The sequence below is a fragment of the Aspergillus campestris genome (genome assembly GCF_002847485.1).
Source record: "Aspergillus campestris IBT 28561 chromosome Unknown P168scaffold_13, whole genome shotgun sequence".
NCBI lineage: Eukaryota > Fungi > Ascomycota > Eurotiomycetes > Eurotiales > Aspergillaceae > Aspergillus > Aspergillus campestris.
Window position 1 is genome coordinate 361,880 of NW_020194348.1, and position 13,789 is coordinate 375,668.

The following is a 13,789-nucleotide window of genomic DNA, read 5'->3' on the forward strand; positions in this document are numbered from 1 at the left end:
TTTAAGGGTCCCGGGGGGTTGGGCAGCGCTCCTGGATCGGACGGGGCTAATCATCGTCATTGCTCTCTGATTTCTTCGTTTTAATATTTTTTTGGCACTAGTTCTTTTCGACGCTTCTTCCTTTCCCCTCCTTGATTCGCCCAGACCCCGGACCGGGCTCGTGTGTGTGACCACTCCAATAAGAGCAGGGGGCACTATCCGCATTTTGGCAACTTCACACGCGCCACCACATGAAACATCCTCGGCGAACCAACCCCCCCTTTTGAGCTGGATACGAGTGTGTTACGGGTTCCTTCATAAGCTGCAGGACGGCCGGACGCCGTCCGCGGAGAGTGAAAGGTTACAAGTCAAGAAATAGGGGGACCTTTCAGTTTTAGCTTCTGGGAGTGTACAAAGCTGAACGACTGTCAATATGGGGGATACCGCGCCTCGGCAGTCCTCAGGACTAGGTGCAACCTGGAAACAATTTTCTTGGGTTTTGGTAAGGCCTCCAATAATTACCGGAGGCGAGCCCGGGTGGTTTGGGGTTCTTTGCTAACGGGATTATGGATTTAGTTGACAGTGCAGTATACCACTTTCGCGCTGGTATGTTTCCCGTTCGACTGTCGATGAGGAGGACGGATCCCTGACTGTTCGTTTGCTATAGTTGTTGCACTATTCGAGGGTGATGCCGCCGACGGGCGGCAAACGGTATCTCACGTCCACCGCCGTCTTCTTCAATGAGGTTGTGAAACTGGGAATATGCTTGACCATGGCACTATACGAAGTCTCGCGATCCGCGCCTCCGACTGTCCCCGCAACGTCCCTCCTCTCCTCCCTCGCCTCCGCCGTCTTCTCCGGTGACAGCTGGAAGCTGGTGATTCCAGCCTGTCTCTACACACTCGCCAATTCCCTGCAATATATTGCGCTGTCGAATCTGCAGGCGGCGACCTTCCAGGCGACCTATCAATTGAAGATGATTGTGTCCGCGATCTTTGGCCTGCTGTTGCTGAAGAGGTCGGTGTCGCCGCGCAAGTGGGGTTTATTGCTGCTTTTGCTCGTGGGCGTCTGTCTTGTTCAAGTGCCCGATGGTAGCTCCGACGTGGTGTCTTTGAGCGATGAAGCCGCGCAGCATGCCTTTCCCCGGTCGTTTGAAGAATGGAAAGCCGCGAAATCGCACCACGGGGGTCTACATAAACGCTCTGCGACATATGAAGGCATCGAGGAAGACCTGCAGACGGCCAACCCGCGCATGAACGGCGCTATCGGCCTCCTGGCCACCGTCGGGGCCAGTGTCGCATCCGGCCTGGCAGGTATCTATTTCGAGAAGGTGCTGAAAGACAGTGCCAAAATGACCTCGCTTTGGATTCGTAACGTGCAACTGGCTGTTTACTCTGTCTTCCCCGCGCTTTTCATCGGGGTTATTTTCCTGGACGGCGAGGAAATTTCGAGCAACGGGGTTTTTGCAGGCTACAACTGGACCGTGTGGTCAGCGATTGTCGTCCAAGCGGTCGTGGGTATCACTACTTCGTTCTGCATCCGTTATGCCCACAGTGATATGCGGAACGTGGCAACCGCCACGAGCATTATCTTTACTACGCTGGGGAGTAGCTTGTGTTTTGATTTGGAGCTTTCTAGTACTGTAAGTCTGGACTTTTTCGTCTTTCCGGAGAAATACTCACAATTTTCCCGCTGCAGTTCCTTGTTGGGACTTTTGGCGTTCTTGTTGCCACCTACCTCTGCGAAGACACAGGTCCTAGCCATGGCCAGGGCAAGCGCCAGAGCGTTTCTCGTCCACCGCCGCTCGAGATCGACCGATACGAGAAAGACGCCAAGAGCGACACGACCTCACCGGCGTCACCGGAGCCGAAAGAATTCTCCATCAAGCTCCCCACGACACCGTTCTTGACCGACTCGGGCGTGTCAACGTCTCGGCCTACCTCGCCGGGCTACGCGGGAGTCAGTACCTCGCGCACTGTGAGCAGCGGGAGCTACTTCGACAAGCATTGACGAGATCAGTGATTTGACGAGATGGATACGAACTTGCATTTACCGTGTGAATATAACGTCCCACATTGTATTATGTCGCGTGGGGAGTAAATAAGTATATGTGGAGGGGGGTGCTTCTTTCTTGATCTATTATGCCGGCGTCTGTACTTTTAGTCTGTTCTCTGTGCATTTTTGATCGTGTGTTTTCTGAGCATGCATTAGGTATCTTGAGATAGACCTCTATATATGGGCTGTAATATACCAGCGATCGGTTTGAGGATTGACTCTACAACGCCAAGTTCACGAGATAGGATGTAGATGCAGCACATCATGCCTCAGGCGTAGAGACGGGATGCACGTGCGATGATCGTGAACTTCAAACCAGCAAGTGACCACAACCCGATAGCTTCCCACGTTCATCGAGCCGAGGTTGTCTCGCGAACTCAAGGCCTGGTGTATCAATTGCGTGAGCTCTAAACTCACGTAGTCCAGCCTACAGTTACCATGCGGCAAAACACCCACAAGCCCCTCTCCTCTGCCCGTTGGCGACGGCCAGACACCCGCCCTGCAGTATTCCAATCCTGTGGGAGTGCCATCGTCGACGAGGCGCTTGTTGAAGGGTCACGCAGTCCACCTATCAGATGCCAGTCTGGTGAAGGTAGACATTATAGGGCTCACGAGATGGACTTCTCCCCTCGGGGGGAGGGGTTGCAGTTTGATGCTTTTGGTGAGTGACTCAAGTTGACATGGTGAGGTATGGATAAGATTGATAAGGGTAATCAAGATCTGGAGCTCCTGGCGCAGGCCAATGGGTCTTCGCAGCACAACCAGCTTGGGTCGTTTAGTGATGACTCGATACCGTATCCACCGTCGCAGGCGAAAGATAGTATACAAGTCTCACGGTTCTTTCAAAGTTAGTACTCACATTGGGGCTGGGACGAGGGTTTATACTTTATATGAACTGATGGAATGGCTGCAGGTTCGAGTGCCACTCCACGACGAACCCTCGGGTCGAATATCTCAGAGGCCGATCTAACATCGCCTTCGAGTCCATTGGCCAGAATCCAGAACCAGAGAGCAACCGGGACTCGGCGTTCTGATATAAGGGCCGGTCCTAGTAGACACCGGATCGTGTCATCGGAGCTGGACGAGTCGCCTTCCCATACCAGTCCTACGCTATCGGCCGCTGCCAGCCACGATCAGATGGGAAACCCTTTCCAGGATAGTATACCCATGTCGATACGAGGCATTGTGCTGGTGTCTGCGCATGAACTCCCAGACAATTACAGATCACTCTTCCCGTTCCCTGTGTTCAATGCTGTTCAGTCGAAATGTTTCAACCCTGTTTATAAGGGGGACGATAACATTGTCCTTTCCGCACCCACTGGAAGCGGTAAGACAGTCATAATGGAGCTGGCAATCTGCCGACTGCTCAATAAATTGAAGGATGAGCGCTTCAAAGTCGTCTACCAAGCGCCCACCAAGTCTCTCTGCTCGGAGCGCTTCCGGGACTGGAACAGGAAGTTCCACTCGCTGGGCCTCCAGTGTGCCGAACTAACAGGGGACACTGATCACTCGCAGCTTAGGAGCGTCCAAAGCAGCCAGATAATTATAACAACGCCTGAGAAATGGGACAGCATGACCCGCAAGTGGAAAGACCACGCCCGGCTGATGCAGCTCGTGAAGCTTTTTCTCATCGACGAGGTGCACATTCTCAAGGAAGCCCGCGGGGCTACACTGGAAACGGTCGTTTCCCGCATGAAGTCCATAGGCTCCAACGTGCGCTTTGTGGCACTGAGCGCGACTATCCCAAACTCCGAAGACGTGGCTACGTGGCTCGGAAAGGATGCCACGAACCAGCATGTTCCGGCTCATAGAGAGCACTTTGGAGAGGAGTTTCGTCCGGTTAAACTGCAGAAGGTTGTGTACGGCTATCAGTCTCACGGGAATGATTTCGCTTTTGATAAGATGTGTAACTCGAAGTAAGTGAGTGTTGCTCTTGTCTAGAGTATCTACTCACGAGTGAAACAGGCTGCCTGATGTTATAGCAACGCACTCTCGGAGAAAGCCAATTATGATATTCTGTTGCACGCGCAATTCGTCGATGGCGACGGCGAAAGAGCTTGCTAAGCTGTGGTCGACGTCCAACCCTCCAGCACGGAATTGGACGGGGCCGAATAGGAACCTAGAGGCTCACAATGTTGATCTGAAAAGTATTAATTTTGAATCCTTATACATGTGGGAATGAATTCTAATTGCCGTACAGCCACCATTGCCGCAGGAGTTGCCTTTCACCATGCTGGATTGGACCCCGCCGACAGACACACCGTCGAGACAGGCTTTCTCCAGGGACACATAAGCATCATATGCTGCACGTCAACACTCGCAGTGGGAGTCAACCTGCCTTGCCATCTGGTAGTAATCAAGAACACGGTAGGCTGGCAAGACGGTGGCTGCAAAGAGTACTCCGACCTTGAAGTTATGCAGATGCTCGGCCGCGCAGGCCGTCCCCAATTCGACGACAGCGCTACCGCCGTGATTCTGACTCGAAAAGAGCGTGTATCACACTACGAGAAACTTGTTTCAGGATCCGAGAGCCTAGAAAGCTGTCTTCACTTGAACCTAATCGACCATTTGAATGCCGAAATTGGCCTAGGCAACGTGACGGATATTGAGTCTGCTATCAAGTGGCTCGCTGGGACGTTTCTGTTCGTCAGGCTGCGGAGAAATCCGACTCATTATGACCTGAAAGAGGGCGCAGATAGAGATGACGAGGATGGGATGCTCCGCCAGATTTGTGAAAAGGATATCAAGCTCTTGCAGGAATGCAGATTGGTCACTACTGGGTGCCTCAAGTCGACGCAGTTCGGGGATGCCATGGCCCGGTATTACGTGCGATTTGAGACGATGAAAGGGCTTCTGTCTTTGGAACGCCATGCCACCGTTTCTCACATAGTAAGATGGGCTTACTTACATTATGCGTTCAAAATCAGCTAACAGTTTAAGCTCTCCGTAATCGCCCATGCAGACGAATTCCGCGAAGTGCGTCTCAAAGCCGGCGAAAAGCCCCTTTACAAAGAGATAAACCGGGCTAGCAGCGTCAAATTCCCCGTGAAAGTTGATATAGCACTACCAGCGCACAAAATATCCCTGCTTATCCAGGCCGAACTGGGCGCGGTTGACTTTCCCGACGGCGAGCAATTCCAGAAACACAAGTTCGCCTTCCAGCAAGACAAAGGCATTGTATTTTCCCACGTGAACCGTCTCATCCGCTGCATAATTGACTGTCAGATTGCGCTGGAGGACTCGATTGCGGCTAGGAATGCGCTGGAGCTTGCGCGGAGCTTCGGGGCTAAAGTGTGGGACAATACTCCACTGCAGATGAAACAGATCGATCAGGTTGGGATAGTCGCTGTGCGTAAACTAGCTGCGGCTGGAATTGCTAGCATCGAGGAGCTGGGACAGCTGGAGGCGCACCGGATTGAGATGATTCTCAGCAAGAACCCGCCTTTTGGGCTCAGACTGTTAGGTCGTCTGACAGACTTTCCGAAGCTTCGGGTTTCGACCAGGCTTGTGAAGAAGGTGGGTGTATGTTCCATGTGTGTGGAGGGTTTGCTAACGCCAGGTAGGAGGTCAAAGCTGGTCAGTCGGTGAAGGTCTTCTTCAAAGCTGAGATTGGGTTTATGAACGAGAAATGCCCCGCCTTTTTTCAGAGACGGCCTATATATGTGTGCTTTTTAGCGGAGCGATCAGACGGATGGATAGTGGATTTTCGACGGTTGAGGTAGGAAACCAGCTTATCTGTGGTAGTCAGATCTAACAGATCCCAGCGCCAGCAAACTGAGTAACAGCCTAGAGATCCTGCTAAGTGTGGAGGTCAAGCGTGCAGATGAATATGTGACATGCTACGCTATGTGTGATGAGATTGGTAAGATGCGCATTCTTGATCTTTCTGTGGACAGAAAGTTCACTGACAGATCCAAGCTGGAACCCTCAGATCCGCAGATCTCAAACCAAACCTGCCTCCCTCTTTATTCCCGTCCCATCTGCGCGAGAATCCACAGGCAAAGCCAAGCCAGAGACACGAAATGAACACTTCTCGACCGCGTAGTATCGACTCTTCCAAAGCAAAGCCCAACACAAGCTATGACGTGGATATACTTGATAGTGACGACCAGCTGTTCGACGACTTTATGGGTGGAAATCCCTCTGGCTTATCAGGAGAAGATCTCAACGCAAGCAGGCCATGGATGGAGGACTCTGCGCCAGATCCACCTGAATGCCAGCCACCGAAGAAAGGGCGAAAGGAGAACCACAAACCGGAAAATAGTGACGAAAAGAAAGATGTAGAAGGCCCAACCAGACTGGAAAATGGTCGATGGGCGTGCAACCACAGGTGCAAGGACAAGACGACGTAAGATCCCCCACCCCAGTCAAATATTCATGTATAATTTTGACAATGAGACGTAGATGCAAACACTTCTGCTGCCGAGACGGACTTGACAAGCCTCCCAAAGGAGGAAAAAGGAATACCCCCGACGTTGACCCACGCTCTAGCGGACTCAGTCAGTTGACGTTGTCGGCGAGTCTGACCAAGAAGGAGGGCTACACTTCTCGTACCGAGAATCGAATGGCTGGAAAGGACGTAGAAAAGACACTTCGGAAGGATATTGGTCAGGGTAAAGGTCTGAAAGATTGCCCAAAGACGAGGACGGTGGATGTTTACAGCATCCGTTCGTCGAGCGAGTATGGGGATGACAGTTTTGACGATTACCCGTCTCCGTCGGAGTTGATGCTGGGGTGTACCGCCATCAAAGCATCGACGTCATGCGAGGATCGACAGGAAGAGAAAGCTTTTGAAAAAGGAACAGCAATGGCGGAAGTAGATGACACGTTTCTATCTGACGAGGTGTGGATGACGTCGCTGTCTACGTTTACTGGCGGCACACAGCAGGCAGTAGAAGTACAACCTGCGTCAGAGACACTGGATCGTGATGGAGGGCGATACTCTGAAGTGATTGAAAGGGAGATGATAGAAGAAACCAGCAGCCATACTGATTTCTCTAACAGTGAGAAGGGGGCCCCTACTTCAGCTAAAACATCCCCTCTCGACATCCATCACAGAGTGAAACGGAAGACTTCAGATACTCGCGCCCCCAACTATAAAGCCAGAAAGAGGCTGAAAGAAGACCAGCCTGGTAAGGAGACCTTACCACAGAGAACAACCACCGAGTTACACACAACCCCCGTTCTTGACCTGGGAAACGGTGACTGGGATGTAGCAGAGACGTCACCCCTCCCCCTGGAATCAACCACCGAGTGGCATGGTATCGACCCATCTTTGCTGAACGAGTTCAAAGATATCATTGACTTTTTCTGAGCCATATGGAAGGATGATATATGGTACCTTATGGAAAGGCGGATATGTTGCATTTGCTTGATATTGATGCTTTCTTCCATGTTGTTGTCTTCAAACAAGCTGTATACATACTGAGTTAGCTTTAGCCTATATCCTATACTCCTAATCCTATCCATCGATGGCAAGCAAAAAACAACAACAATATCCTTAACCCAGGGAGAAAGAAAGAAAGAAACAAAGCAACACTACAGACCTGATCTGACGACGTCATAAACAAACACCCAGCACCCAGCACCAACACCCATCTACAATCACCGCAATCACACCCAAACACGGCCACCCAGCACGATGAATTAAGGCGCTAACCCCAAAATCGACATGTAGAGTACCGGCCTGGTCGACAGTGATGGTTGTTTTGATAGCGGTGCTTCACTGCTGGTCACGTCTTTTCTTGTCTTATAAATTCTGGTTTGTTTTGATCCTTCTGCTTGATTCTTTCTTCCTTTCTTCCTTATCTGACCTCTCGCCATTTCATTGTCCCATCCACATCGTTGATCGTTGTTGTCGTCGTCTTGTGGATGACGTCTTGTTTAGTTCCATCTAGAAAGACATGTAAGTATTAAACCCACTTGAGACTTCACACTTGCATATCATACTATACCTCTTTCATTACAAAGAAACGAAAGTATCTAACAGATTGATACTGCGGCAGTCTTCCCATCTCACAATAGCAGTTGTTCACAGCTCGCTCGAACTAACCTCGCGATCACGCGTTCTATCACACACTACTATTTCTCATCATATCTTGTCTTTGTAAGTACACTTCATCTCTTATCCGTGCATATCATATCACCTCTTCACATCAAAGCTCGTGAAAGAGCGAAATGATGAGTATCGTGTCTTCCTGAATGCGTATATGCGTTTGGCATACTTGCTTGCTTGAATATTTGTCCCTCTGACCCATCATCATTCTTGGATGCCTTGTTGATGTGCATAATCTCATACGAAATAAGCTGATATAGAGGTAGACATGTGACCCGCCCATCATGGGCAAACTCAACTACTCCTCTGTATGTATCAAGCCCCTACCAACAAGAGTTAGCAAGCTAACATCATACCAGAGGAGAATATCCGGCATCAAAGCTGGCAAGACCATTTCCAAAGACCTGGTAAGTGGAACCACAACATGTCCGACCCTAGTAGAGAGTATACACTAACAGCAGTATAGAAAAAACGAATCCCGTCTAGACCAGGCTCAAGAAGCACCGCGGCGCGCGATCCCCATCTCGAGATCGACGCCACAGGCAGAGACCTCGAAGACGCCGGCCTCGCGGAGTTCATCGGCGACTTGATCCGCTGCATCGAGTACAAGGAAGAGGGCCATGCAGACGGCGTTGTCAAAGTAACGGAGCTGCGTCTGCGCGGCAACAAGCTCACTGTGCGCGCGCTGGAAAATCTGACGGAGGTTGTCAAGCTGAGTGCTGCTGATCTCCGCGAGTTGGACCTTTCTCAGAACGATATCCGGGTTGAGTCCGCTGAGGATAAGAGGGTTTGGGGGAAGTTTCTAGAGGCGTTTCAGAATTGCTTTCTTGTGAGGAAGCTCGATTTGAGTGGGAATGAGATTGGGCCTGTTGGTGTTGAGGTGCTGGCTAGGGCTTATGTTCAGAGTGAGCTGGACTTTGTGGAGGAGGATGCGGAGGATGTTATTGGTGGGGCGGGCGTTGCTCAACAGGATGTGGGTTCTGCTGGATCGTCATCTGCTCAGTCTTCCTCTAGACAGTCTGGACATGGAAGAAGGGGCCAGCCTAGGGAGAGGGCGTCTGCTAGCAGAAATATTGGTAAGTTTCAAGCCAGTTCTGCTCCTGATGGAATCGCAGCTAACGGTTGTTATTCTCCAGCATCTGCCCATGTAATCTCGCCTCACGAGCTCAGGAAGTTCGCATGCACTCGCGGCCTGCGCTCCATTCCATACCTTATTCTGTCCGACATCGAGCTGTCGAGCACCGGCGCAATTCATTTGGAAAGCATGCTCGCCATGCAGCAGACCCCAGAACATCTCCTAGCCTTTCTCCCCCAGGGTAAAGCAATCGCTGTTCCGGAAGCTGAGAACGGCAACACAGGAAGCGTGATTTGGCTTCCGAACGATGCGCTGTCTGATCACGCGAAACGTCTTCTCGAGGTGTCGGAGACTATTTCCAGATTGAACCACAGCGGCAGCTCATCAGATATCAGTGATATCGATGATATGTCGGAGGGGTCGGAGTACGGGGACGCAGACGCGGAGCAGAAACAGCGTGATAAACTCAAGGTGGAATATGAGAGGCTCTCCAAGAGGGTTCGCTTGGACGCTCTACTCAAGGCAGGGATCACCGGATCTGAGTTGTGGTCTCGCACACTGTTGATGCATGCTGTATCGCGTGCTTTGCTGCTCGAGGACAAAGATCGAGTCGTCGAAAACACTCCCGAAATCAGCGCTTCCGAAGAGATGGGTGAAACGTCTGAAGCTCATGAACAACCAAGAGAGTCGGGACAAGAGGAGCAGCAATTGGAAACCCAGGAATCTCTTGGAGACGTGTCATCTCAGGACGTGTCACCTCAGGATGTGCTTTCGCCGTCTGCAGAGCGGCCGGGAGCCGTTACTATCATTGGCGGCGTCGAGACGAACTTCTCCTCCGACGAAGACGGAGATGCGAACTCTACCAGTCCCCGGCCCATTCAGTGGCGGCAAAGCATGACGCACAGATTATTGAGCCACCAATTCCACCGATACCAAAATCAGACGCAGCAAGAGCCCGGACACATTCGTTTCGCCAACAATCTCGTCACTCGGGCTGCGGAGACTGCACGAGGGGTCTCGGCCCCAGCGCCAGTGCAAGGCCTCTTCCCACCACAGCCTGCTAACCGATTCACCACCATGAACCCGGACACTATGCCCATGGAACCCATGCAACCTGCGCAGGTCCAAATGCCATTCTTCCCTCTGGCCCCGCTGCCACGATTGTCTGATATAAACCGCAACCCGCTGTTCCGGCCACCCACCCCGTACGTCCGACGGGAGACAATCAGGAGAGACAACTCGGAGGAAAATGACTCGGACGTGGACACGTTGCCTCTTTATGAGCCCCCTGAGGAACATAATGTGTCGTTGACGCCCCCTCCCACTTACGAGTCGCTTAGTCGCTCGGACGATTGGCGTGTGGTTGGGTCTAACCCAGTTGTTCTTGAACATGGGAACGCCAGACCTGTTGAGGCTCGGGATCCATCCAACGAGGCCGTCTCGGCGAGACGCGATGCGGCAAACGCAATTGGCACAAGCGGTCTCTTCCCTAAGACTGCTAGACACGAAGAAGCTGGACAGATCGAAGCCCCTCTTTCGCCTACCTCGCAGTTACTCGCGAGGCTCAATCTGGCCAGTCGACCTGCGGATGTGGATCCTGCTGCGGGCAAACCTGAGAGCCAAAGCCATGCACAGGCTACCAATGTGGATCCTTTCGCGGGCAGACCGGAGTATGAACGCCGTGCACAGGCAGCCAGGGTGGATCCTTTCGCGGGAAGACCTGAGTATGAAAGCCGAGCACAGGCAGCCAGGATGGACCCCTTCGCGGGCAGACCAGAGTACGAAAGCCGCGCACAAGCCGCCAGAGTTGATCCCTTCGCGGGCAGACCCGAGTACGAAAGCCGTGCACAGGCTGCCAGAGTCGAGCCTATCGCTGGCAGACCGGAGGATGAAAACCGTGCACAGGCCGCCAGAGTGGATCCCATCGTGGGCAGACCGGGACACCAAAACCGTGTACAAGCAGCGGTTGCTCTTGGCAGAGAAGCCCTTGCTGCCAGATACAGAGCGATGAGGAACGCGGAAGCGGCGCACCCGTCGGTAGGGACTCTGCCAACCTTCCCGCCTGCTCACTTGCCGCAGCGCGCTAATCCACTGGCTATGTCGCCGCCTCCGGCCCCGGTGAGAGTGACTTATGCCAGCATTGCGGGCCACAATACATGGGTGGGTGATAATGCTGGTCCATTCCAGCCAGGCAGCAGGGGCTTTGAAGAAAACTTCCCCAGCCTGAACAGCGCCCCGAAGGCCGTACCCCAAGAGAGCGAAGACCAGAGCTCCAAATCGGAGTCTTCAGAAGAGGATTCGAACGACGATTCCAACGAAGGCAGCGCTGGAAAAACCACGCAGTCCTCCCCGCAGTCGAAAGAGTCTCGCCCCAAGAACGCGAACCGTCGCAAGTCAGCACCTCGCCCAGCTCAGAAGGAGGAATGGCGATATGGACTCTCGCTGGATCAGTGGCGTCAGATCATCGCTGAAGCTGTCAACGCGGACGGCACTTTGAGCACTGCCCAGCAGGTTCGCATCATCCGTCACGCCTCTGATTGGGACTGCCTAAAACAGGAGATCAGCATCGGCGGAGCGCAGAATCACCAGCAGATTTGGAAGTATCTGGAGACTGTGGGATGTTTTATTTACGGCACCATTTGAGTGGAGATGGATTACGGTACCCTTTGATGGGGATTAGAGAGATGGAGGAGAAGAAGATTGTTCAGTCCCATTTCTGTTTTGTTTTATTTCTTCACTCCCCTGCATTGTCGCTTACCAATCCGCATTGTCTGAAGGTTGTTTTCTGGTTGGACCTGAGCAAATGACAGGATCATGAGTGCGTCGCCGAGACGATTGGACCACTGGATGGACTTGACCTGGGACGTTGGGATTGACCGAGTGACGCTTGAAAGGGGAAGTGACCACAAAACGAACAAAAACCAAAAAAAGGCAAACAATGGCGGATTCCGAGATGACGTGGAGGTTGACAGGTGGCTTTGTACATAGCAAGGCAGACCTGCTGCTCTAGTTGTCCATGGCGTTGTTTGACAGAAATGAAGCGAATGATGTCGATATCCGGTATATCCAGTAGATAGATAGTAGTAGAGGCGTAGTCCACGTGACCGGCGATCTGTATAGATAACCGATGCGATTCAACTTCATCCCCACTTCCCCACCAACGCCCATAGACCGACAGAACTGCCTAATAGACAGATAGACAGATAGACAGATAGACACGATGAATATGATGCGCGCGAAAAGAACCAACACCCAGCCCCTGGAAGACGCCTCCACAGCGCCCGCCACCTTCACGGACAACTTGCCCCTCCCGAAACTGATCGCCTTCGATTTGGACTACACGCTGTGGCCGTTCTGGGTCGACACGCACGTCAGCGCGCCGGTGAAGCCGCGCGACAATAACTCGCGCTGTATCGACCGGTACGTCTTCCCCACAGCTGGCAGACGAGTGCACTGGACTAATGTGTAATGTGATACAGATGGGGCGAGTCCTTCGCCTTCTACCCCTCCGTCTCGTCAATCCTCTACGCCTGCAAAGCACGACAGATTCCTCTTGCGCTGGCCTCCCGAACACACACGCCTGACCTCGCCCGCGACATGCTCAAGGCACTACATGTGATCCCTACGTTCTCGGATAACCTGGCGGCGGCGAGGGGCGCGCCGCGGTCGGTGCGCTCGCTCGACTACTTCGACTACGTGCAGATCTTCCCGGCGAGTAAGACGGCGCATTTCGCTAAGATCCAGAGTGCGAGTGGGGTGCGGTTCGAGGATATGCTGTTTTTCGACGACGAGGCGAGGAATCGCAATGTGGAGACGGAGCTGGGGGTTACGTTTTGCTTGGTCCGCGATGGGGTGACGAGGGAGGAGATTGACCGGGGGGTTTGGGATTGGAGGCGTAGAAATGGGATTAAGCCGGCGAATACTGAGAATGTGGAGGTTGATGTTTGATTTTTTTTATTCTTACTTCGTCTTCTTTTCCCATGTATATCCCTTCGTCCTTTTTTTCTGAGGTGATTCCGGTTCTGTGGTTTCTGTTGGTTTTGCTAGATATCCGATTTGTATGACTTTAGACCATGTTTTTTTTCTCTTCTTTCTTTCTTCTATTTCTTCTATCTCTTTTTCTTTTTGTCATTCACATTTTGCAATTCGCAGTTTCTTCAAGTTTTCCTTTTTATACTACTGGCAAGTCTATGCTATAACTTGCAGGCTCTCATATCGATAAGCGATAACCAGCGGGATCGGACCAGCTCCACATCTCCAACTCTTCTCCTTGACTCCGACTTCACACACAACTATTACCACCACAACCACACAACAACCCACGACCCTACGAACCCACCCAACACGCTCAACTCAACCCGAACGAAAGAACAGAACCATAAAAGAATCAAGAAATGGACTACCTCAAACCCCCACCCTCCCGCCCCTCCGCCCACTCCCAACCACAATCCCAGCCCAACCCCGTCCGCAACCACCACCACGCGCCCCCGTCCACGCCCACTCAACAGCAACCATCTCCGACACAGCAACCTTCCAGGGCACACACCCAATCACAATAGGGGTCGGCAGCATTGTGCACCCACGCGCAAAGCTCTACTCCTTCGACGGGCCCATCACAATCGGCG

General features: G+C 52.3%; 4 protein-coding genes across 4 annotated transcripts; all 4 read left to right on the plus strand.

Annotated features, from left to right (window-relative positions):
* Positions 1–412: 412 nt before the first annotated feature.
* P168DRAFT_243233 (putative UDP-galactose transporter) lies at positions 413–1,989 on the plus strand (the record flags this gene model as incomplete). The annotated part of the gene is made up of 4 exons (XM_024833843.1): positions 413–481; positions 556–585; positions 647–1,621; positions 1,678–1,989. 4 exons carry the CDS (start codon positions 413–415, stop codon positions 1,987–1,989), a joined length of 1,386 nt encoding a protein of 461 aa, XP_024689393.1.
* Positions 1,990–2,472: 483 nt separating this feature from the next.
* P168DRAFT_243143 (putative DEAD/DEAH box DNA helicase (Mer3)) lies at positions 2,473–6,769 on the plus strand (the record flags this gene model as incomplete). Its single annotated transcript, XM_024833838.1, has 10 exons — positions 2,473–2,695; positions 2,753–2,881; positions 2,948–3,950; positions 4,000–4,181; positions 4,235–4,923; positions 4,975–5,550; positions 5,598–5,752; positions 5,799–5,896; positions 5,953–6,382; positions 6,439–6,769. Coding segments are annotated over 10 exons (3,816 nt in total), but the record flags the coding sequence as incomplete, so codon positions are not given.
* Positions 6,770–8,098: 1,329 nt separating this feature from the next.
* P168DRAFT_275272 (uncharacterized protein) lies at positions 8,099–11,807 on the plus strand (the record flags this gene model as incomplete). Its single annotated transcript, XM_024835485.1, has 5 exons — positions 8,099–8,397; positions 8,449–8,496; positions 8,556–9,901; positions 11,303–11,446; positions 11,489–11,807. Exons 1-5 carry the CDS (start codon positions 8,374–8,376, stop codon positions 11,805–11,807), a joined length of 1,881 nt encoding a protein of 626 aa, XP_024689395.1. The 5' UTR covers positions 8,099–8,373.
* A 530-nt stretch (positions 11,808–12,337) lies between these two features.
* P168DRAFT_275276 (Mg-dependent acid phosphatase) lies at positions 12,338–13,529 on the plus strand. Its single transcript, XM_024835486.1, has 2 exons — positions 12,338–12,584; positions 12,644–13,529. The coding sequence occupies exons 1-2, from the start codon at positions 12,385–12,387 to the stop codon at positions 13,110–13,112; spliced, it is 669 nt and encodes a 222-aa protein (XP_024689396.1). The 5' UTR covers positions 12,338–12,384; the 3' UTR covers positions 13,113–13,529.
* The last annotated feature ends 260 nt before the right edge of the window (positions 13,530–13,789 follow it).